This window comes from Polypterus senegalus, chromosome 12, assembly GCF_016835505.1.
Source record: "Polypterus senegalus isolate Bchr_013 chromosome 12, ASM1683550v1, whole genome shotgun sequence".
Taxonomy (NCBI): domain Eukaryota; kingdom Metazoa; phylum Chordata; class Cladistia; order Polypteriformes; family Polypteridae; genus Polypterus; species Polypterus senegalus.
The window spans coordinates 119696787-119719300 of NC_053165.1; the positions used below are offsets into that span (position 1 = coordinate 119696787).

A 22514-nucleotide genomic window follows, 5' to 3' on the forward strand; every position below is an offset into this window, starting at 1 on the left:
AATAAATCACCTTTGCTTCGCTCTTACTTTTTTACCGTTCATTTAATCACCGCTAGTGGCGGAAAAATTATAAAATGGAAGGAGGATTACACTGAGTATGGCTTTACCAAAACAATTATTGATGGCGAATTGATTATTCATAAAGCTTCAATTGGTGATCTGTTTTTCTGTGTTAACCTCATATTTTTTCATACTTCTTCTCAAACCAAGGGGGTGCGAGGGTAAAATGAATCGGGAAGTGCTGATCAATGTAATCGTGTACCAGGAAATTAATGCATTGACAGAAGTTCCCCTTTGCTTGTGATTAAATGCATGATTTTTTAACACGATATAGAGCACATGCATTGAAGCTTCTCAGCTGTGCTTGTGCTAAGAAAAGGAAACATTTTAAAAATAACACGATTGTCAATGTAACCTTTTGTAAGTAGTGCCTGGAGGATTCAGTGTGGAGAAACTCTAGACACAGCGTGTGTATTAACTTGTGGATTTTTCTGTGAGTATTTGGTGGCAGCGTCACAAAGTCATAACACTGCATTAGCTGCGGAGCGCAGCTCAGAGCGAGATGAGGTAAATGGGAGGGGAGATGATGACATGACTCCCCCACCCGCCTTAACTGTCAATCCCCCACAAACACAGTCTCTCGGAATTTGCATAAGCATAGCCCCTCACCTGCAATTTTAACTTAGTTACAAAGTGATCAAAACTCTCGTTTATATCCTGCGTCCTCTCATTAAACTTGTATCCCGCATTACCCGTGGGCATGACAAACGCCAGTGGCAGCGTGTCTATGAACTTATTTTAAACTTTAGGTTTACACCTTGCTTTGTTTCCGAAGTAGCAGCACTCATGAATATGGTTGTATATGTTACTCGCTCGCTTCTTATTGTTTCGCTGCCTTATGAATTATATAATGCATGTTTTCTTCAGTGCTTTTTGGAGCTCTTCCTGGTTTTCTACGTACTGCGTTGACAGTCAGTTCACGTGATTACGTGGGAGGCATGATGATGTCACACGAAACCCCGCCCCCCACGGCATTCGAGCTCAACTCCATTACAGTATATGTAGAAAAATAGCTTCCAGTTATGATCATTACGCGTAGAATTTCGAAATGAAACCTGCCCAACTTTTTTAAGTAAGCTGTTAGGAATGAGCCTGCCAAATTTCAGCCTTCCACCTACACGGGAAGCTGGAGAATTAGTGATGAGTCAGTGAGTGAGTCAGTGAGGGCTTTGCCTTTTATTAGTATAGATTTGTAAAAGCAGTTTTAATGTCTGTTTTGTACCATCTATTGGAAGGATAGAGACATAGCAACCAGATAGGCATACAGACACGCACTCTTTATTATCGGGAATATGTTTATTAAGTTTTATCCAAAATATTCTTCCATACACAACCACTTACTACACGAGAGATATTTTGTATGAACCATCTAATTTGAAACTGGAACACCTCAAGTTTACAATCAAATAGCTTTGAGGTGAAAAAGGACAAACCAGAATAACATGGAGAAGACAAGCAGACTTCACACAATTCTTGACTCAAACCGAACATTCTGGGGCTGTCTGGTAGCAGCACTCACATTGCAGTGAGGGCTTTGCCTTTTATTAGTATATATATATAGGGTGGCACGGTGGCGCAGTGGTAGCGCTGCTGCCTCACAGTTAGGAGACCCGGGTTCGCTTCCCGGGTCCTCCCTGCGTGGAGTTTGCATGTTCTCCCCGTGTCTGCGTGGGTTTCCTCCGGGCGCTTCGGTTTCCTCCCACAATCCAAAGACATGCAGGTTAGGTGGATTGGCGATTCTAAATCGGCCCTAGTGTGTGCTTGGTGTGTGGGTGTGTTTGTGTGTGTCCTGCGGTGGGTTGGCACCCTGCCCAGGATTGGTTCCTGCCTTGTGCCCTGTGTTGGCTGGGATTGGCTCCAGCAGACCCCCGTGACCCTGTATTCGGATTCAGTGGGTTAGAAGATGGATGGATGGAGATATATATATATATATATATATATATATATATATATATATATATATATATATATATATATATATATATATATGTATATATATATATATATATATATAATATACACTCACCTAAAGGATTATTAGGAACACCTGTTCAATTTCTCATTAATGCAATTATCTAATCAACCAATCACATGGCAGTTGCTTCAATGCATTTAGGGGTGTGGTCCTGGTCAATACAATCTCCTGAACTCCAAACTGAATGTCAGAATGGGAAAGAAAGGTGATTTAAGCAATTTTGAGCGTGGCATGGTTGTTGGTGCCAGACGGGCCGGTCTGAGTATTTCACAATCTGCTCAGTTACTGGGATTTTCACACACAACCATTTCTAGGGTTTACAAAGAATGGTGTGAAAAGGGAAAAACATCCAGTATGCAGCAGTCCTGTGGGCGAAAATGCCTTGTTGATGCTAGAGGTCAGAGGAGAATGGGCCGACTGATTCAAGCTGATAGAAGAGCAACTTTGACTGAAATAACCACTCGTTACAACCGGGGTATGCAGCAAAGCATTTGTAAAGCCACAACACGCACAACCTTGAGGCAGATGGGCTACAACAGCAGAAGACCCCACCGGGAACCACTCATCTCCACTACAAATAAGAAAAAGAGGCTACAATTTGCATGAGCTCACCAAAATTGGACAGTTGAAGACTGGAAAAATGTTGCCTGGTCTGATGAGTCTCGATTTCTGTTGAGACATTCAAATGGTATAGTCAGAATTTGGCGTGAACAGAATGAGAACATGGATCCATCATGCCTTGTTACCACTGTGCAGGCTGGTGGTGGTGGTGTAATGGTGTGGGGGATGTTTTCTTGGCACACTTTAGGCCCCTTAGTGCCAATTGGGCATCGTTTAAATGTCACGGGCTACCTGAGCATTGTTTCTGACCATGTCCATCCCTTCATGACCACCATGTACCCATCTTCTGATAGCTACTTCCAGCAGAGTAATGCACCATGTCACAAAGCTCGAATCATTTCAAATTGGTTTCTTGAACATGACAATGAGTTCACTGTACTAAAATGGCCCCCACAGTCACCAGATCTCAACCCAATAGAGCATCTTTGGGATGTGGTGGAACGGGAGCTTCGTGCCCTGGATGTGCATCCCACAAATCTCCATCAACTGCAAGATGCTATCCTATCAATATGGGCCAACATTTCTAAAGAATTCTTGTTGAATCAATGCCACGTAGAATTAAGGCAGTTCTGAAGGCGAAAGGGGGTCAAACACCGTATTAGTATGGTGTTTCTAATAATCCTTTATGTGAGTGTATATATATATATATATATATATATATATATATATACACACACATACACACACACACATTCCCACATACACACACACACATATATTCATATATTGCCTTGTGCGACTGAAGTGTATCTTGGTTATATATGTTGGCTTCAGGACAAATTTGTACTCTGTCTGCATCTACCTAACAAGTATCTACCAGAGAGATTCTATACATGCTTTAGAACTGGGATGGGCCAAAGACCATTAGTAAGAAATGTCACCTCTCAGGGAGATGGATCAGTCAGCTAACGTAAACAAGAGTTTAAAGGACATGCTTCATGCATGTGTGAATAGTCTAATGTGCATTTCTGCGTAGCCTTTAAAATGGCATCAAAAGCAATGTACAAACATGCATTTGTGCTAATTTAATTTCATCACAAACGGTACTCATTACTTACCTTAGTTACAGCCAATATGTAGAGTGAGTGGCAATGACTGGGCAAAATTTATTAAAACATTATAACAACACTCAAAACTTTTTAAGCACAAGAGGATGAAAAACATTTTAAAATAATGACACAATGAAAAGCAGACCCTTCCTTTCTTTAAAGGATAAGTTTGGTATTTTTCAGGTAAAAGTTATTTTCTCACAATCATTTTTTAAAATTTCACAAAATATAGCGACTGTTCTTAAAAAGGTGTGTATGGGGCACTGGTCTGAATGTGAAACTGAAAGCCTTTAAAAATACTAGATACATTCACTTTGAAGTGGCTAAGATTCCAGTTTGAGGAAATGTGCCTTCTGTATTTCTAAGGTATGTTTATGACAACAAAAAAAAATGGAAGTAATAAATTTTATCACAAATTCTTGGTGGTATTTTATGTCTGTTCACAGCCATTGTCATGTGTGGACTTTTCAAGTAAATAAGGAAATAAAATAGCACAAAACCACGCACAGGTGTGAATGTTTAGTGCAACACCGTCTTTCTGTTAAATTAAAACAATAAAGTGTTTATAGTTTCCATCAACCCCATTACACTAATCAAAATGCTTGGTGTACTGGTTTACTCTTATCTAATATTTCTACTATGTCATTTATTCATTCTTATCTTTATCTTTTTTGTACTTTGTTTTCATTTTCTTGGTTTTTCTTTGTCACCTTGTAAAGTGTTTTGAGCTACATCCTTTGTATGAATGTGTTGTTTAGAAAAAAATTTGTTGTTGATTTGACTTTGGTAGATGTTTGGAGCCTTGCTGTAGCCTTAGGATGCATATTTTGTTTCTTTTGACTCACATATTCAATCTGTTGGAGCTCATACCGATTCATAGTGTGATCTCAGGGTGATCAAAGAAGGCAGTGCAAGTGGGAGATGACACCAAGTGTGACAGAAAATAACCAAAATCAAAAGGGCAGACAAGAGTCATTTACTGAAAGATGAACATCGTAAAATATGTACCAAAGTCGCAGTGGAGAAGAAAACTAGCCACAATGCCTCCGTGGAAGTGCCTATCAGCTTTCTCGAACATTAGGCGAGATGCTAAAAGGCAGAAAAAGAGTACAGGTGATGTGAGGGGCAAACAAAAGTGTCTGAATACCAGAGAGATATCAAAAGTACAAATCAACAAAAGCAAGATACACAGGGATGAAAAATCAAATTTGAATAAGCAAAAAGGTCCTTACAGTACTTAGATTTGTTGCCCCCTAATGAAATTATAAAATACATTTGTTTTGTTTCCTAATACAGTATATAAAGCTGAATGTGTGTTTATCCAGTATGCAAATCCGACAACGTTGAACTAATCTCTCTCATACAGATTAGTCATTTGTGCAGGGGATGACCATAAGCTGTTATATCAAAGCTTTTATGAATCCAATGCCAAATCAAAAATAACAGAGACATGCACATCATAGTGCACTACAAACGTTAACAATGAGGTCTGAGTGACTATTTAGATCTCAATCAGTCTTGGATGGGTAGGTCAGCTAGTGGCTAGTATAAAATGACAACATAGTTATCTAAATACTGAAAAAAATCTTACACTAAATAAATATTCTTATTATTCTCAAAACAACAGCAACTACAGAAGTCATAAAATGAGCTACATGAAACCACCCACCTTTGGGTTAAAGAAGATAGCTTGAGTTCTTTTACAATGAAAGACTCTTACAGAACTAGCGTTTTGCAAAACACAGATTTACAATACAAGTTGTAAGGGACAACAGCCATGAGCTGGCATCCCGAATGGGACAGGGCATTGTTCATTACTCAGCCAGGAGGCCAATGTCATTAAGGAACAGGGGCAGAAACTGCATTCAAAGCAGTGGCTTCCCTGATACAGTAGATGGTGAAACGCTCAGACCAGGATTCCCACACAGATAGCTGAAAGGCATAATGGGAATTGTAGTTCCGTGGGGCGGCCCGGTTGGGTTTCATGAGGGCTGTCAGAGGGAGCTATTGGGTTTAGTAATCCCTACTTTGTAAGACTTCTGATTTACTCAAAAGTACTTCCATCGGGCTGTGCCTGAGCACCAGAAGTACTCCTGGGTACAAGATAAAAGGAACTGCTCAGTCACCTCCATTCGAATCAGTGCTGAGAGAGGACATAGGCAACATTCACCTGGGACGAGTGGAGGAGAAAGAAGAGAGACAGAAGATAATGAATTGTCATTTGGTGGTGTGATATTGTTAAAGGAGCCTTTTGTAAGGTATTTGTTAATAATAAAAATTATGTTTTTACTGAGGACTTGTGTCTGGGGTTCTATGGTGGCTCCTGTGGTTCACAATGTGAGAACTCAAGAAGTGGACCAATACTCAAGAACATTCTATGCTTTAAAAAGGACAGATTTCAGGTTTGGATGGGTACCCTGTAGACGCTGTTTTAAACCGCAAAAATAGTAGTATTTTTAGAAATTTGTAAAAAACACCTTGATAACACTATTTTCTGTGACAAATTAATGTATAACATAATTGTAAAAAAAAATAAAACTTCAACTTGAAAAATACTAAACAACAAGTGGTTAGCATAGTAACTACTGTGCTTGACAAAAGATTATTTCAATATGAACAAGGATATGCAAAAGAAGGATTGATCTTAAGTGTAACAGCCACAAGGGAAATGTAAAACATTTAACAATGTAGTCATTATATCTAAATGCAAAGGAGTATGCCACATCAGATGCTGTCATAATTTATTTCTTATGAATGACTTCTTGTTGACATTGCAGATAAATGGTTAGCAAAAATTCAGCAGTGAAGTTACTGTATTTACACAGTGAAACAGAAAACTCTCGATGATAAAAATAACATGGCACATCCAAGCAGTGGTATTATGGGTTAAAATATGTTAAAATTATCAATATGATAGCCACCTGCACATTTTATTATTACCTAGATTTCTCTTATCCGTGTACTTCCATTTCGAAAGAGATAAAATTAAAGACCATGGAAGTATAATAATAAAAAAGCACTACAAGAACAAAGGAAGACCAACACAATCAGTATATGTTCCCTAGCTAAAAATGCAACACTTTATATTTTTTTTAGAACTTTAGTTGCAATCTGCTTAGTTGATCTATGGATGCAATGTCCACACTTCTGTATTTTAATTTTAAAATTACAATTTTAAACAAAAATATCTATCTACACTAGGGCTTTGACATGATTTATGGAAGTATCTCCATCTACACTAAAATTATTGAAAAAAAAAAAAAACATAGCTGTTCATTTACACAAAGCACATGTACACTGGCAGAAAAATTCTTGAAGGCTGCTAGCCACAACCTGTATAACAAAACTGTAGCAATTGGTAAATTATTTTCCTTTTGCTCATATATGCAGCATTCAATCTGTATAAAACACAATTTAGATGCCTACAGGTAAACAACATAGCTAGGTATGGAAAGCAACTCCTCTGTGTCCGCTGTGTTAGAATACAGCTTTCTTCTGTGAATTGCAACCAATCAGGCAATGATGTATTGTAATGAGCAGGATCCAATCAGGGTAGGGTTATGTAATAAGCACAAATAAATCAGAGTGCAATTAGAAACCACATTTTCAAAATTCTCCATTTTCACTCATTTACACCGCAATGCTGAGCTAGCATTTTTAGAAGTATACAACTCTGGAGAACGTCTGTTTTCATGGGTTAAAAACGCTGGAATAGTGTGGATGAAAGGGGAAAATTCAGACCAATTTCTGCATTTTTAAATGAAAACATAGTAGTGTGGATGAAGCCCACGCCACATTTATTTAAAAGCTCAACAAAACTTGCCAATCCTATCCACTTAGCCCCTCCAAAATAACATGAAGTCTAGCTTTTAAGGTCCCTAAAGTCCTACTGTCTTCCAAACTATGGGATATAAAAGCCTGATGTATGCTATTATATTAGCAAAACTAAATTTTTTATATTGTATTGGTCTTTGGAAAGTTTATATTAACACATTATACAGTATGATACCAAACAACTTATTTATTAACTAATGACAACAAAAACATAATTTTAGAACAATTATCTAGTGAAAAAGTAATGCAGGGCTGACTTCCTGCCAGTATGGAGCAACATTGTAGCTGTGCATCTCACCGGAACGTTCAATGGATAATGACTCAATATGTCATTAGACTGAAATATGGGATAAAGATGGCAACATGAAGAGGGGCTCACTAGTGCACAAATAAAGAGGAAGTGGGAACATTCACAAGGCTGGGGTTTGGCCTGTCACTGAAGGTGCAAACATTGCTTTGATCAATCTCCAAGTGATGATGAAAGTTGTTGTCCTGATCTATCAGAGGCATTTAATGACAAAGTAGCCTACCAGGGGAGATATGCCAGGAATCCACATGACCAGCTCCTGTCCTTGAGCCCGAGCCTTACGAAGCTTTGTGGCTGTCTGGTTGTAGGTTCGTCTGAACACAGTGCTCGCCAGAGTCCCTAGTCTCCTGTAGCTGCTGGGCTGTGCATCAGTAGCACTGGCAGCAACACATGCTGTAATGAGAGAAGCCAGACCACATAAATAATTTTTAATACATGGTGAAAGTGAGTCACATGGCATCAGCAAAGAAAATTGAAATAACACTGGCCCTAAAATTTTATTTGGTGCAGGCACCTGATAAAGTCACAGCAGTTTGAGCCAAACTGTTCAAAACAGAAAACATTTAAAATAATTGTATAGAGCTTCACAGGAATAAGGATGCACATGATGAAATCACCAGACGTCCAATCTGAATTTAAGCTCTCCTCACCACAAAATCTTCTCAATGCACATCATCTAATTTTTTTATCAAAGGATACAGGCATTACTAATAAATGGAAATATGGCTTCTCTTATTTAACATCTAAAATGCAGCAGTCCAAATCAGTGAAACAGAAACAAAATACTGTTTTACTAATAAATGGAAATATGGCTTCTCTTATTTGACACCTAAAATGCAGCAGTACAAATCAGCAAAATAGAAACAAAGTACTGTTTAATGGTTGGAGTTTCGAGCTCTTCTCTAAATATTGTGTGTAATTTATTTTTATTTCCCTCCATTTTAAAGTCTGTGATCTCTGGACAGAAATCCTGAAATCGTTGTTATTCTTGTGCTGTGGCCCTTCCTTTCACATCTGTCAGCAGAGTGTAAAAAGGGTGGAAAAACTGTTACACAGACGATGACTTCATAAAAACAAATTTCAGCACCGAAGGTTTAATTTGTCAGTAGACTTCCATCCATACTTCACTTTTCTAAACCCTCTTTAGAGATTCATGTGCAGTCAAAACCTTTCCCCCTGGCATCACATATAAGGCAGCACCCAAACCTGGTGAACATTCACTTACACACACACACACACAAATTTAGAGTCACCTATTAGACTAACCCTTGACACAGGTAATTCCACAACTGCCTATGGTGAATCACTTAAACATTATGAAATGTCTCAAAATGACTTTCATCTGTTTAAGATGTTCTAAAAATGTAAAGTAGCATAGTTTGAAACATCTGTAATACATTCTGAGATATCTGAAGTGAATTTCAAGATATCTCAAAATTAGCCATGCATGAATTGTAAGATACCAAAAATTTAAAATCTTTTTCAATAAAAATGCCTGTTTCTTCAGTGAGACCTCCTGTCTATTTTAAGATATTTCAAAATGAATTTGTGGTATCTTAAAATAAGAAAGCTGTTTTAAAAATTCTGGGAATACAATTGCAAAATTTACAATTCAGATATCTTAAAGTAAATATCTCCCTTTCTTGCTGATGTTAACAACTTTTACTTTTATTTCTACTTTCATGTTCACTTCTGCTCTTGTTCATGTTCAGCGATCACTACCTTGACCTCAATTTCTTTAATATGATTTTTGAAAAAAGTGGCCAACTGTCTTTATGAAAACCATCATGTGATGGTTCTGAACAACAAGCTGCCCGGTTTGAGCTTTACCAGTGCACAATACACTACAGAGAAGTCAAATGTCTTCAATGGTAATGTTGTTATACGATACAATTAATCAATCAACGTTTATTTTATTTGGACCCACTGATACGATCCACCGTCACAAGGTGATTTTCATACTGTAGTGTCCTGTTTTCTTCTGCAATACTGGAAAAGATGAAGTGAACAAATGCAGTAAAAGAAACTGGACTTCAACTTGGACTCAAGTTCAGGCTCATTATCATGTCTATAAACTTCAAGGAGATTCTTATTTACATGTCTCTAACAGACTACTGAATGTAGATGATTGCAATACCATATATTCTGTATCAATTTCCTTAATGTACATGTCTAGGGCAGGGACACGGGATAGCTGGAGCCTATTCCAGCAACACTGCTGTGATGAGACATCTATTGTGCAGTTTTTAAATAAATAATTGGGACGTTGAGCATGCAGGCTATGATAGGGTGTGGGTGTGTGTGAGTATGTGTCATTCCAGGGTTGATTTGGGTGCTTGGCTGATTGTGTACTCATGTGCAAACATGAGCAGATCAGTCAATATTTGGTGTAACCAAGCGACGCGCCAAGCAAATGTGCAATCACCTTTAGATCTCCATTGATATTTCGCATTTATTTCCAATATTACATTTTTTCTTAAAGTAACTGCATGTTCTCCTACTCCTTTTCATTTTAGTAGCATGTGCTGTATGTTATCAAGATGAACAGCTTTCAAGCGGACTTGTGAGGAGTCAATGGACAAGGTCCATTTATCCACATTGGGTTCATGGCCAACAGTCTTCCTAAATTAAAAAAAAAAAATCACGTTAATTGCAATAGTAATATTTCACAAATATATTTAGTCTTTTTGTCCTTGCATTTGACACTAAATGATGAAAATTGGATGGTCGGATCATAAGAAAACTAAGCTGGATAGGAAAAGTCTGACTTGGTATGCTTACAATGCCCATCACAGTCATTGGGACAAAACTCTTCTTCATCAGAGTAATCGTGACCGTAGTCAACCTGATGTAGGACGGCAAAGTGAAGTTTTAAAGAGCCGTGTCTAGTTTTATCTGTATTAGTTCAATTATTTTTTGTCTAAATTAAGGGCTTATCAATCTCACTGCTACAGACTCAAGGATGTTGCTGTGTTCCCAAAACATATGTCTTCTAGAGTTCACCAGTTCTTCCCAAGTGGGCTCTCCAATCAAATAATGAGTTTATTCCTTGGCTCTATATGACAGATTCCACATTCTGGCCTCTGACCAGGAGTTTACTGGACTTGACGCTATTATGGTGAAATTATGTGAATAGGACTGACAAGTTTGTTAGGCTGACCGGCCTATTTTAATGTTTACCCAGGGGTTTAACTACTTCCCTCACTTGTAAACCAGCATTTCCTAGAGAGACCCTGCATTTCTATTGATTTTTGTCCAAGCCCGATATCACTGATATTTGTTTTCTTTATACCAGCTAGGCTGTATTTGATATCACCTTTCACTAGATAAATACCATCCCAAGGTTGTTTACAATTACAGATCTTTGGAGCACAGACAAGTGAAGTAACCTCCTCAGGGATACACACGGAGAAAATGAGCTGTAATGCAGAGATGGTGACGAGCTGTATCTTGATTCGCGCATACACTGTACTTATGATAAGAAAACTAATTCCACTTAGCATTGAAAATCCTGTGCATGAAAATTCAATATGCTACTGGATTTTTGCGAGTACATCCTATCTTCACTGCCCCCTCTGACCAGCTTAGGCATTTTTGAGTATCTTCTTTGTATTTATTTACTTTTCTTTTCAGATGATTTCTCTATTTACTTTTTTAGTGTATTTATTTACACTTTTTTGGGTCAAAGTTCTTATTAGCATGGCTCCTCTATGTCTGCTGGGCATGTGGTATTCCTGTTGCTGAGCTGTTAATGTTCACAGTTGAGTGATAGGCCACTCAGTGTTTTCTAGAAGCAAATAATGTGAAAGTCCCAGAACTGTGCTGGACAGCAAATGTCTGCTCTGTGCACTGTTGAATTTAGGAGATGCCCTCGCAATTCAACCAAAGGTCAGTCTGCATTTCCCAGGGACTTGAAGCTTATCTCAACAGATTACATAAAAACATCAACTACCAGATATCCTGTTGATGTTTACTTGTTACTGTTTGTACATACAGTAGATATCTATACCTGTCACATAAAGATAAAAATGTTCTTTTACTTGTTTATCTTTTACATTATAAATTGGAGTGGTGGTATGGTAAAGTGCTTAGCCTTACAACTCCAGGACACAGGGTTTGAATTACAATCCAGTCACTGCATGTTAAATTAATCAATGGCTCCAAAGAGACCAGCATGCACAAATGAAACTATATGTACTGGATGTACTGCCGAAGGCTTTGGCCAACTATGACCATAGAATTAGTTTAATAATTATTTACATTCATATAGCACTTTTCTGCTTTTCAAAGACTTTGGGGAATTGCTTCAAACACTCCCAATGTGCAGCATCCATTTGAGTGATCCAACGGCAGCCATCCTTGTGCCAGTACGCTCATCACACATTAGCTATTAAGTGGTGAAGGGGTGAGATAGCATGCCAATTGGAGACAGAGGAAGATTGAGGGCTAGAACTGACAAGGCCAAGGTGGGCAATTTAGCTAGGAAATCTGGGAAAAACCCTGCTGTTTTTGAGAGATACCACAGAGAGATGCCCACAGAGAAACAGGACCTTGGTTTTCCATCTCATCCGAAGGAAGATGTCATTTTTTTTTTGTTAGAGCCACGGTGTCCCCATCACTGAACTGGGGCATTGGGATCCACACACAAACCACTGGGGAAGCACCCCCTGATGGCCACACCAAAAATTAATGAAAGAATTGTAATTTAGTACAAAAATTAAGAACGCACAATCTATGAATAATTTATTAATCTTTATGTAATAAAGCTGCTGTTAAAGTGGGTACTAAGAAGTACATAGAGTAAGAGGAAATCCACTCCAGCAAAACCAGGAGTCATGGAATTCTGTGACTTTCTTCCCACAGCAGAGTAAATAAATAAATAAATTAGCACAGTATTTAGTGCTGCTGCCTCAGCAGCTTCAGTAATCAGAACTCAAACTCCTGCCTGTGTACTTTCTATGTTGAATTTGCATGTTCCTCCCAGATTTTCACAATAACTGATGATGCCAACCTGATCCAGAATGAGAACGTTAGAGTGTGTCGCTATAAGAGACTGGCTCTTACTCTCTACAACCTTATCATGGATTAAACAGTGGTGGCACATGGATGCATTATCTGTAAAAGGGTCAGCTTTTGTGCTACTGCATGTCAAAGAAAGTCAAGAAAAGCATCACTCCATTATAACCATCAGTCCATTCTCTGAACCTGCATTCTCCCCTAAAGACTGACAGAATGATGGAGTCAGCCTTTGATGAATGACCAGCCCATCACAGACAGATTCACGCAAAAACAGCAGTTCTCAATTAATTCAACCTACACATCTTTAGGATGTGGAATAAAACCTATGTAAAAAGACAAAAAGCCCATTTGCATTTACAAAACACCAGTAGAAAAAGATAACAGTTTCTATCTGTCTTTATTTCTTGCAGGTAAGGTGAAATATTTAGAGACGCACAATGAGTCAGCAGGTGACTGTCAGCCTTGTGCTTTAAAGCTCAACACCTTTAATACTAGGCCACTATACCTGACTGACCTTGCCCACAGTCTGACATGTTTAGGCTTTGACTCCTTTCTACAGGAGATTTAGGGAAAATTCAAATTCCAACCATTCAAACATTTTCTGATCATTGTGGTTATGCTGGGAGCCCATGTATATTTCAGCAGAATCATTTGGAACTCACTCTGGGTGGGACACAAGTCCACTGCAGGGCATATTCCAGCATGCATCTTCACAGTCACAAACTGAGCAACTTTAGAGCCACTAAATAACTAAAGGATTTGAAGTATGTTAGGGCATGAATAACTGGACAAAAAACAGAGACAGTTATTGGGCTAAAATTCAAACATACTGCCCAGGAGCTATGAGGCACAAGCACTAATCACTGTGCCATCATGCTGCCTTTCTTCAGCATGTGTCATTTCTCAATAGTATTCTTTCTTCAAATATGGACAATATCATGGATTTTCAAGTTATTGTGAAAAAAGAATTTAAAAAGTGGACAAAGGAAAATATTTGAAAGTAGATGCAAGTTGTAAACTAGAGAAGGATTTGAAACTAGATCCTTACAGTTATGAAACAATAGTGCTAACCATTGTGCCATCACAGCGCACAAATTAATTAAACTTCAGAATGGGTTAACCCTTAGTGCCCTCGATGAGCATGAATCCATGTGATGCCAGGATTGCATGTGGCTGAAATCACTTCCTTGAATCTGGGACATCAATAGATGATGGATTGGGACATGAGAATACACACAAAGAGATTATGCAAAAAGTGCACTGTGAATTTTATTTAAACAAAGTGTTCAAAAAATTTCTTTAAATAAATGAATAATCCCAAATAAAATCCAGTGCTCTATGGGGAAGCTAAAATCTAATAAATAGAGGGAATAAAAACCCAAGGATAAAATCAATCAGAATCAGTCTTTTTTCGTCTTGGCCTGCTCACCCAACTGCCGGAAATATGAAGTGAAAGCAGTCATCTCTCCAAACCCTGGTTCTGGCTGCCTTCAATCGAGATCCGCCGAGACATACCGGGTCCAACTCCATCTTCCCGCGGCCTCCATTGGTGTCCATGGGATCCCTAGGAGCACACAATCACTCCTGCTCTCCATAATGCAGCAGGAGTAATTCTGGTTCACTCCTGGTAAGCATCTCACTTCATTTCTTCCTAGGGTTTTCGCAACTGCTTTGCCTCTTTCCCTGCACATTGTCTCCTCAGCCGCTTCTGTCCTCACCTTTTGCTAATCAGCTTTACTCGATTTACTTTACTTTCTTTTTCAACTTCTTTGTTAATCCTGCTCAGGCTCCTTTAACACTCCTTGTAGGCTCTGCACCTATGTCCCTTTAAGAGCCTGAGCACACAGTTTTTATTTTAAAATTGCACACTGCCATGGAGCATAAATGCATTTTACCACAATCCCAGCCTTCACATTCCCACCTTTGTTGTAGAACAGCCACAAAATTTATCAAGACAGCTGAAGTAAAAGACAACTTCTGCTGGCCAGACACTTAGTCAGTATTACTTGTCGGGGCTAATGCCATCGCTAAGTAATTACATACCTGCAGGTTGAACACTGTAGAAGTATTTTTAATAATATAAAGATAAAAAGATTGCCCATCCTATTCACCTAATTTCTCCAAACTGACATCAAGTCAAGCTTCTGAGGTCCCTAAATGTCCACCATATTACATTGTAATTTATTCTATGAATTTGTAATTCTCAGTGTGTTGAAGGTACATCTTGCCTGAAGAAGGGGCCTGAGTTGCCTCGAAAGCTTGCATATTGTAATCTTTTTAGTTAGCCAATAAAAGGTGTCATTTTGCTTGGCTTTTCTCAGTGTGTTGAAAAACTTTCTAACATTTACTTAAAATTTGCCCTTAACAAGTTTATAGTTTTATCCCCATGTTCTTGTTGAAAAATTCACCTTTAGGAAACAGTCTGTCTCCACTGTACTAACTACTTTCATAATGTTAAATACTCCAATCAAGTCACTTCTTACTCTCCATTTACTTACACTGAAAAGGTTCAGCTTCATCAATTTCTCCATCTAACTCATACTTTGCATCCTGAGGGTCTCATTTATAAATCTTTGCATGAATTTGCTTGTATAAATATGCATATGCCAAAAAACAGAAAAATGCGTATACCAAAAATAAATCAGTTTTATAAAACCTGGAGTATGCTCATTTCTACGCAATTTACCCTTCACAAAATACAATCATCTTGTAAAATGTGTGTTCATTAATGCACCTCAAACACCACCCCAATCATATATGGACCATGCTAATCAACCTCATACACATGCAATCAGAATTATGCAGACCTTCACTGGCTGTTAGTGCAGCCACATGACTTGTCCAGTAAAGCAAGATAGAAGTTCTAAGTTAAAGGCAAGCAAATAAATTTTATTTGGCAGCCAAAGAGCCGGTATAAGCATCAAGTGGAAATAGGTTGAATAGCAACACGTGACTGCTGCCGTAAATGCTATGAGCTCCGATCTCTGGTGGTGAAATCGATTGCTAGCTGTTGACAGAGTGTACATGTAACTGGAAGAAGGAAAAAAACACACACACACACACATCTACGCTCTTTGATTTTGGTCTGTGAATAACATCTATAATTGGAAATATGTTTTATGGTTCATGGTATCACAGATGACTTGCATGTTAACAGAATAACTGCTTACGGTTAACAAAAACAGCTTCATTCTCGCTAGGTGCCTTTATTGCAACATGAGTGAATTAAGTGCTCTGATCATGGTAGGAGAGTACACACTGGTAGCACTTCATCGGTTGTTTAATGGCTTCCAGCATAGTGTGTATGATGGAGTGAAGTTTGACTGAGATATTCTTGACATGTTGGTCAGTTCCCTGATAAGTGACAACATGTACAGTAGGCTACATAAACTAACGAAAAAACATTCTTCGGTGCAAATACACAGTATTGGCCCTTTTAAGAGGCAATTTAAATACAGCCTGTGCATCATATTCCTTACATTTCAGCTTTAATTTATTTGTCACATCAACACATAGTACAATAGCAGCTCGTTGATATGAATAAGTGTGTGAGTCGCCATTTAGCTGGTTTGGCTGAACTTCCCTTCTTGATCAAGAGTGTTGTCACTTCCCAGTTTGTCCAAAATGTTGCATATACATGGGTCAGAGTTGTCATAAATATACACATGTTCCCCCATCATGTTTTTTTTTATTAATCCTGACATTTGTGTGGGAAGTTGCATATGCACATTCCAAGCCTCTTTCTGTGTAAACACAAGCGTTATGAATGAGGCCCCAGGAATTAGTGTAGTTGCTGTTCTCTGGACCATCTATAGCATAGCTGCCTTTTCTGTAATATGGAGACCAAAACTGTACTCAGTACTCCTCACAAGTGAATTATATAGCCGAAATATACCATGACTGTGTAAAATGTTTAGGAGGTGATGTGTATCCCACTAAGAAATGTCAGGATGATGGACAAAACCTAACCTACAATTAACTTGCCAATTATATACTATATAGAAATAAATCAAAATTAAAGTATATAAATAATTGTTAATTTTGGAAGCGGAAATGTAAATTATATTGCAACCCATGTTATTTTGTTTTGGCTTATTTAATAAAGTTTTGTGTTTTATAAAGCATTTAGTGATATGAAAAGAGTTACACTGACCAATCAATATATACTGCCCAAATATATTCTGGAATGATAGACAAGATAGCATTAATGGCTTTTAAATGACCCAAGCAGGGAGTTACTTGAGAATGACATTCACAAATTACTAAAACTCAAGTCATGAATGCTTGGAGTTCATCTTTAAAGCAATAAAATGCCAAAAAATCTCTCAGTAGATGAAGATGGATGAATGTGTAGTGGTAATAGAAGAGAAGGTGTTTCACACACAGAAACTGTGACATGTGAATCCACAGTGTGTGACAAGGACACCACCTAATGGCCACAGCCTTGTACAGAATGGAATGACATTCTGCTGAGGTTGGTCTCTTTTTTAATGTACAGTACTTTAATAAACAACTACAAATGAATTAAAGCATTTTTGTCTCCTTGCTTTATGCTCTCACAGAGGTAAACTGAGTTACTGACTATTAAAACTCCAAGACAGATGAGAAACCAATGAAATGCACACACTTGGGGCTGGCAGAGATTTTGATTTGGACTCCTCTCCTTTTTTATTTTATATATATATATTTATTTTAATAAGGACAGTTTTAAACAATTACCATTGCCTCACTGATCCCTGAAGATGATGACTAGTACCTTAAACCCATATCAGAGGATAAAGCAGTACCTTATTTTGGAATAGTTTTTGAAGACCTTAGCATTTGTTCCAAATTAAATTATTTTTCTAGCATTTACTGACAGTCTTTGAGATGTAGTTACTTCAGATATCACAGGTTTGTGGTCCAATGCCACATCAGTCATTAACCATTATGGAATGGGCAATAAGCTAAAAAATTCGCACCAATGTTAGGAAGTTTTTCTTTACACAAAGAACGATAGACACTTGGAATCAGCTACCAAGTAGTGTGGTAGACAGTAAGACTTTAGGGACTTTCAAAACTCTACTTGATGTTTTTTTTGGAAGAAATAAGTGGATAAGGGTGGCACGGTGGCACAGTGGTAGTGCTGCTGCCTCACAGTTAGGAGACTTGGGTCCGCTTCCCGGGTCCTCCCTGCGTGGAGTTTGCATGTTCTCCCCGTATCTGCGTGGGTTTCCTCCCAAAGTCCAAAGACATGCAGGTTAGGTGCACTGGCGATCCGAAATTGTCCCTAGTGTGTGCTTGGTGTGTGGGTGTGTGTGTGTGTGTGTGAAAGGTGGGCTGGTGCCATGCCCGGGGTTTGTTTCCTGCCTTGTGCCGTTTGTTGGCTGGGATTGGCTCCAGCAGACCCCTGTGACCCTGTAGTTAGGATATAGCAGGTTGGATAATGGATGGATGGAAATAAGTGGATAGGACTGGCGAGCTTTGTTGGGCTAAAAGGCCTGTTCTCATCTAGAGTGTTCTAATGTTCTACAAGCTTATTGATCTACTCATCTGGATTTGGTTGACTACCACTGTGGCCATTGATAACAACTTGACTTGATTGGCAAATAAAGCTTGTTAAGCAGCGGCCACAACTTGATTTCCATGTAGCAGAGGTAACAATTTACTTAAAGGGTACAGCATCTTCCTACCAATAAATATTTGCGAGAGGCAGGTTTCACCAAGAGATGCATGTGACAGAAAATATCACAAAAAACACATTTTAAAAGAAGAAACTTTGAAGGAACATGATTTGCAAACAGGGAAAAGAGGGAATGATGCATGAGTGTTCCTCATGGGCCAGATCAATGTGATTGATTGTAAAAGCATGGCTATATGAGCACTGTAATTGACTCTTCTCCTATTCAGATTTAGTTAATCTATTATAGACATGTTTTAAAAATGAGAATTTAGAAGTCACACAAAGTTAAAGATTTTATAGAGAAGACTATCATAGAACAGCAAATGCCCAGTCTCCTGATTTGCAGGGATAAGGTCATGTTCACCATATGAGTCTGTGATCTTTATATGAGTTATCTTTTGGTATTCTGGTTTCTTGCAACATCGCAAAGATGCATGTTAAGTTACTTGAAAGCACAATTTGACTTGTGTGGGTGACTGTCATTGTCATGCATGGTCTATGATGGTGTTTCCGCAAGGTTGTTTCCCGTCTCACACTTGTTGCTGCAGGAGCAGGTACTGGGATTCCAAGACAAAATGAGTTGAGTCAACTGGATGGAATATTTATAACTTGGATGCATTTCTAACATAGTGACATCCACAACTGCCTCAAAACTCTAAGAACCTGGATTTAATGACTGGCTCAGAGGCTCTATGTGTGGCATTTATACACACATGTTAGATATTCTGAGAGTATAACAGAGTGATTGAGTGAGTGTGCCCTGTCATGATTTATGGGAGATACGTTACAACATCAGATGACACATCTCAGGTGATGGGCCTTAAACCTGACAGTGATGTCAAGCTGAACAAGAGTGTAGTACATTCTGGGAAAGCTAAAAGTCAAAGCAGGATTCAGAGTATTTTGTTTAGATAGAAAGTGCAACTTTTGTTAAAGAGAAAATAAACTTGAGCATGTGATAATGATTCAGTAACGTTTTACATATTTGAGAAACTAAGCTCTCAGCTAACAAGGGCAAAAAGATGTGTGTTATTGTAATGTTCTGTTTTTAAAATATAAGAGAGACAAGTAGGCCAGAAGCTCATTTTGGGCTTGCAGGGTGGGACAGCGGCTAAGTTTTATTTCAGATTTAAAAAAAAAAATCTCTCAGTTCAGTTACTGCCTTTCTGAAACTTTTGTGAAGAGCTCATCATAGCTACAAAACTGACATTTGCAAGGAGCCTTCCTCCAACTGAAACCATCAACTAAGCTCTCTTAGCTGTGGGACACTTGTGAAATACCCATCTGTCTGGCAAAAAAATCATTTTCTTTTCGTCTTTCAGTGAATGATACAGAATTTGCACATAAGCCCACTGGTAGTGTCATCAGAGACCGAATGAAGACTTCATGAACCCATCAAAGCTTTGTAATTATTTGTAGCAATTTGTTTGGAAAGCAAATCAATATAATTTTAAATGAAATCGGTGACTCCGATTGTCACTAGCATATCTGGGAACGTAAACGGTCCATTCCTTGTTAAGTTGCATTCACTTAAGAGCACAAGAAGAGGTTCTTTTGAAGCCCTTTCTGGTGGTAAAACTAAGTTAAAGTAAAGGTTTGGAAGTAAAGACAGACACAGATAGTAAGCAGCCCATCATAGAGGTCCCTAGGGTTAAATGAATGGGGAGCAATATGGACAGTGAGACAGGTAAGAGGTTACAAGTAGTAGTTGTACAAATGGTTTGGACATTTCTTCGAATCCCCCATTAAAGAAAAGGATCTTTGATGTTATTTGCTACCTTTTGTGTTAGGTACTTCTCATAGCTGATTTGATAACATGATAAACATGTGCACAAGGTTTAGTTTATTTTAGCAGAGTTTCAATCTCCCCACAACAGTGTATGTGTGGGCAGGTTAGAATGGAGGTTTATAAAAATGGATTTAGAAGAGTAGATAGATTAGAAGAGTAGATAGATAGATAGATAGATAGATAGATAGATAGATAGATAGATAGATAGATAGATAGATAGATAGATAGATAGATAGATAGATAGATAGATAGATAGATAGATAGATAGATAGATAGATAGATAGATAGATAGATAGATAGATAGATAGATAGAACAACTAAGAGTCAAAGTCTAGAATTCTGCTAAAGTCACATGTAAATATGTGTACCTTGCTCCTCCTCTGAGCCCGGCAGGATGTAATTGACAATTCTCTCAGTGACCGTCAAAGCTGCATCCACACCTTCTGCAGCCAGTTTAGCTGGTCTGGTGCTAAAAATGTAGTCTGTGGCATCTTCCATGACACCTTTTGTCTGATCATAGCTGCTGGACATCACATGGAACACTGCATCTGAGGCCGTCTGGACTGAGCTGGAAACCACTTTGATGATATGTGAGGCAAGCTGTGGCAAACACATGACATCTACTAGTTACCCTTTGTTTTATATAGTACTCTTCAACTTGGTAGAAAGCAATGTGATGGGAAAAATCAACATGATTTTAAGAGACAGTAAATGCATTTCAAATTTTCTTTACATGACACTTCATTAAAATGTCACATTTTCTTACCATCTATTATAAGACACACTTTTCTTATTATTGTATATTAATAAATACAGGGGCTTATTTAATTACTGACTTTCAGTTCCATTTTCTCTTATTGCTTAAGACAATTAATTGGCCTATTTTAATTATTTAGCAGTAGTTTATTTTTTATACATTGGAATAAACGCAGAGCAGATGGAATCTACAAACACCATTCAGTACCACTCATAGCCACCGGGGGTCAGCCAGTGACAGTTCAAAACAACATCTATCAGAAACAGCACCTGGTATGGCATTCTATTAACTGGATAGCCAATAAGCAGAGTATTCTGCCTCCAGAAAGACTGACTTTAAATAAGGGGCCTATGCACACTGAAGGGTGCACCAGTCAGTATATTTTAGGCTGAAATCTAGTTAAGTGGGCTAGAAAATTGATGATATGGATGTTTCCTATCTCATTTTTAAATTCTGACTAGGTTCCACTGATGGTTGCCTTCAAGTTTTCCTTAACATTCAAGCACTAGGTAAAGCTTGAAAAAGTATGTCAGCTGACATTTGACTTAATTTACGATGAACACTGTCCCATTTGAAGCTATCTAAGAGTCTGTCCACTTCTCCTATGCAGATCCCCACAGGGAGCTCTCAATCCATGACTTCAATCAGCCTAGCCTTGTCTTGACTGTTAGCTTTGATGGGCTACCCATCCCATCTTTTCCATTTCCTTCTACACCTATAAAGTGCTGCATGTACTGGTCACCAAAAAATTTAACTTATACCATAAATCTCCAATAATAGGCCGGGGCTTATACATTAATTTTACAAACCTGCATATTGGGTGCGGCTTGCTTAAATGGTGTGGCCTATCTAAAAACATTTCAGTCGCCATTCCTCGTGACTTCATTTTGATGGCTATTGTTGAAGCTATCCGATTGTTCTCAAGCTGCACAAGAATCCATTCTTTATGTCGCTTCTCCAAGTTTGGCCATTTTGCTTCCCTTGTATGCCTTACAAGCCTAGGTGGCAGAAGCGCGTGCAAAGCTTCCTCATCTTTCTGCCAATTTCTCACTTGTTTTTCATCTACCTCAAAGTTGCGTCCAGCTGCAAGATAGCTGTTTTCTTTTGCGAAAGTAACAACCTAAAGCTTAAATTCTGTAGCGTAGGACTTGCGTTGCGGCATAATATCAGTAAGTGCAAAATTTAATCAATTTCATTGTTCATGCTCAACTATCATGTCACTATAGAGTTGCAAAGGCCTAAAGGGGTGTGCGAAATTAGATGCTTTTACTTCAGATTGGTAAATTCAGTAACACCTGAGCTAATAACCTGAGGCAGCTTATCTTAGAGTTTTAAAACATAAATGAGCATTTTCTGCAGCTTATAGGATGGGGCGGCCTATTGTTGGGAAAATACGGTAGCCAGCACCATAAGTGGCTAATGTCCCTCAAATGGAGGCATA

General features: G+C 38.3%; 1 protein-coding gene across 9 annotated transcripts in view; it reads right to left on the reverse strand.

Annotated features, from left to right (window-relative positions):
- Window positions 1-22514, reverse strand: part of plin1 (perilipin 1) — a 128056-nt gene that overhangs the window by 83669 nt on the left and 21873 nt on the right. For all 9 annotated transcript variants that reach the window (XR_005636033.1, XM_039773306.1, XM_039773305.1 and 6 more), the window contains exons 5-6: window positions 20685-20916; window positions 8070-8239 (exon numbers count right to left, since the gene is read on the reverse strand). Coding sequence is in view for 8 of the 9 variants with exons in the window: in XM_039773306.1 (XP_039629240.1) it covers window positions 8070-8239; window positions 20685-20916 (402 nt within the window). In the remaining variant the exon portion in view is untranslated. The remainder of the gene's footprint in view (window positions 1-8069; window positions 8240-20684; window positions 20917-22514) is intronic.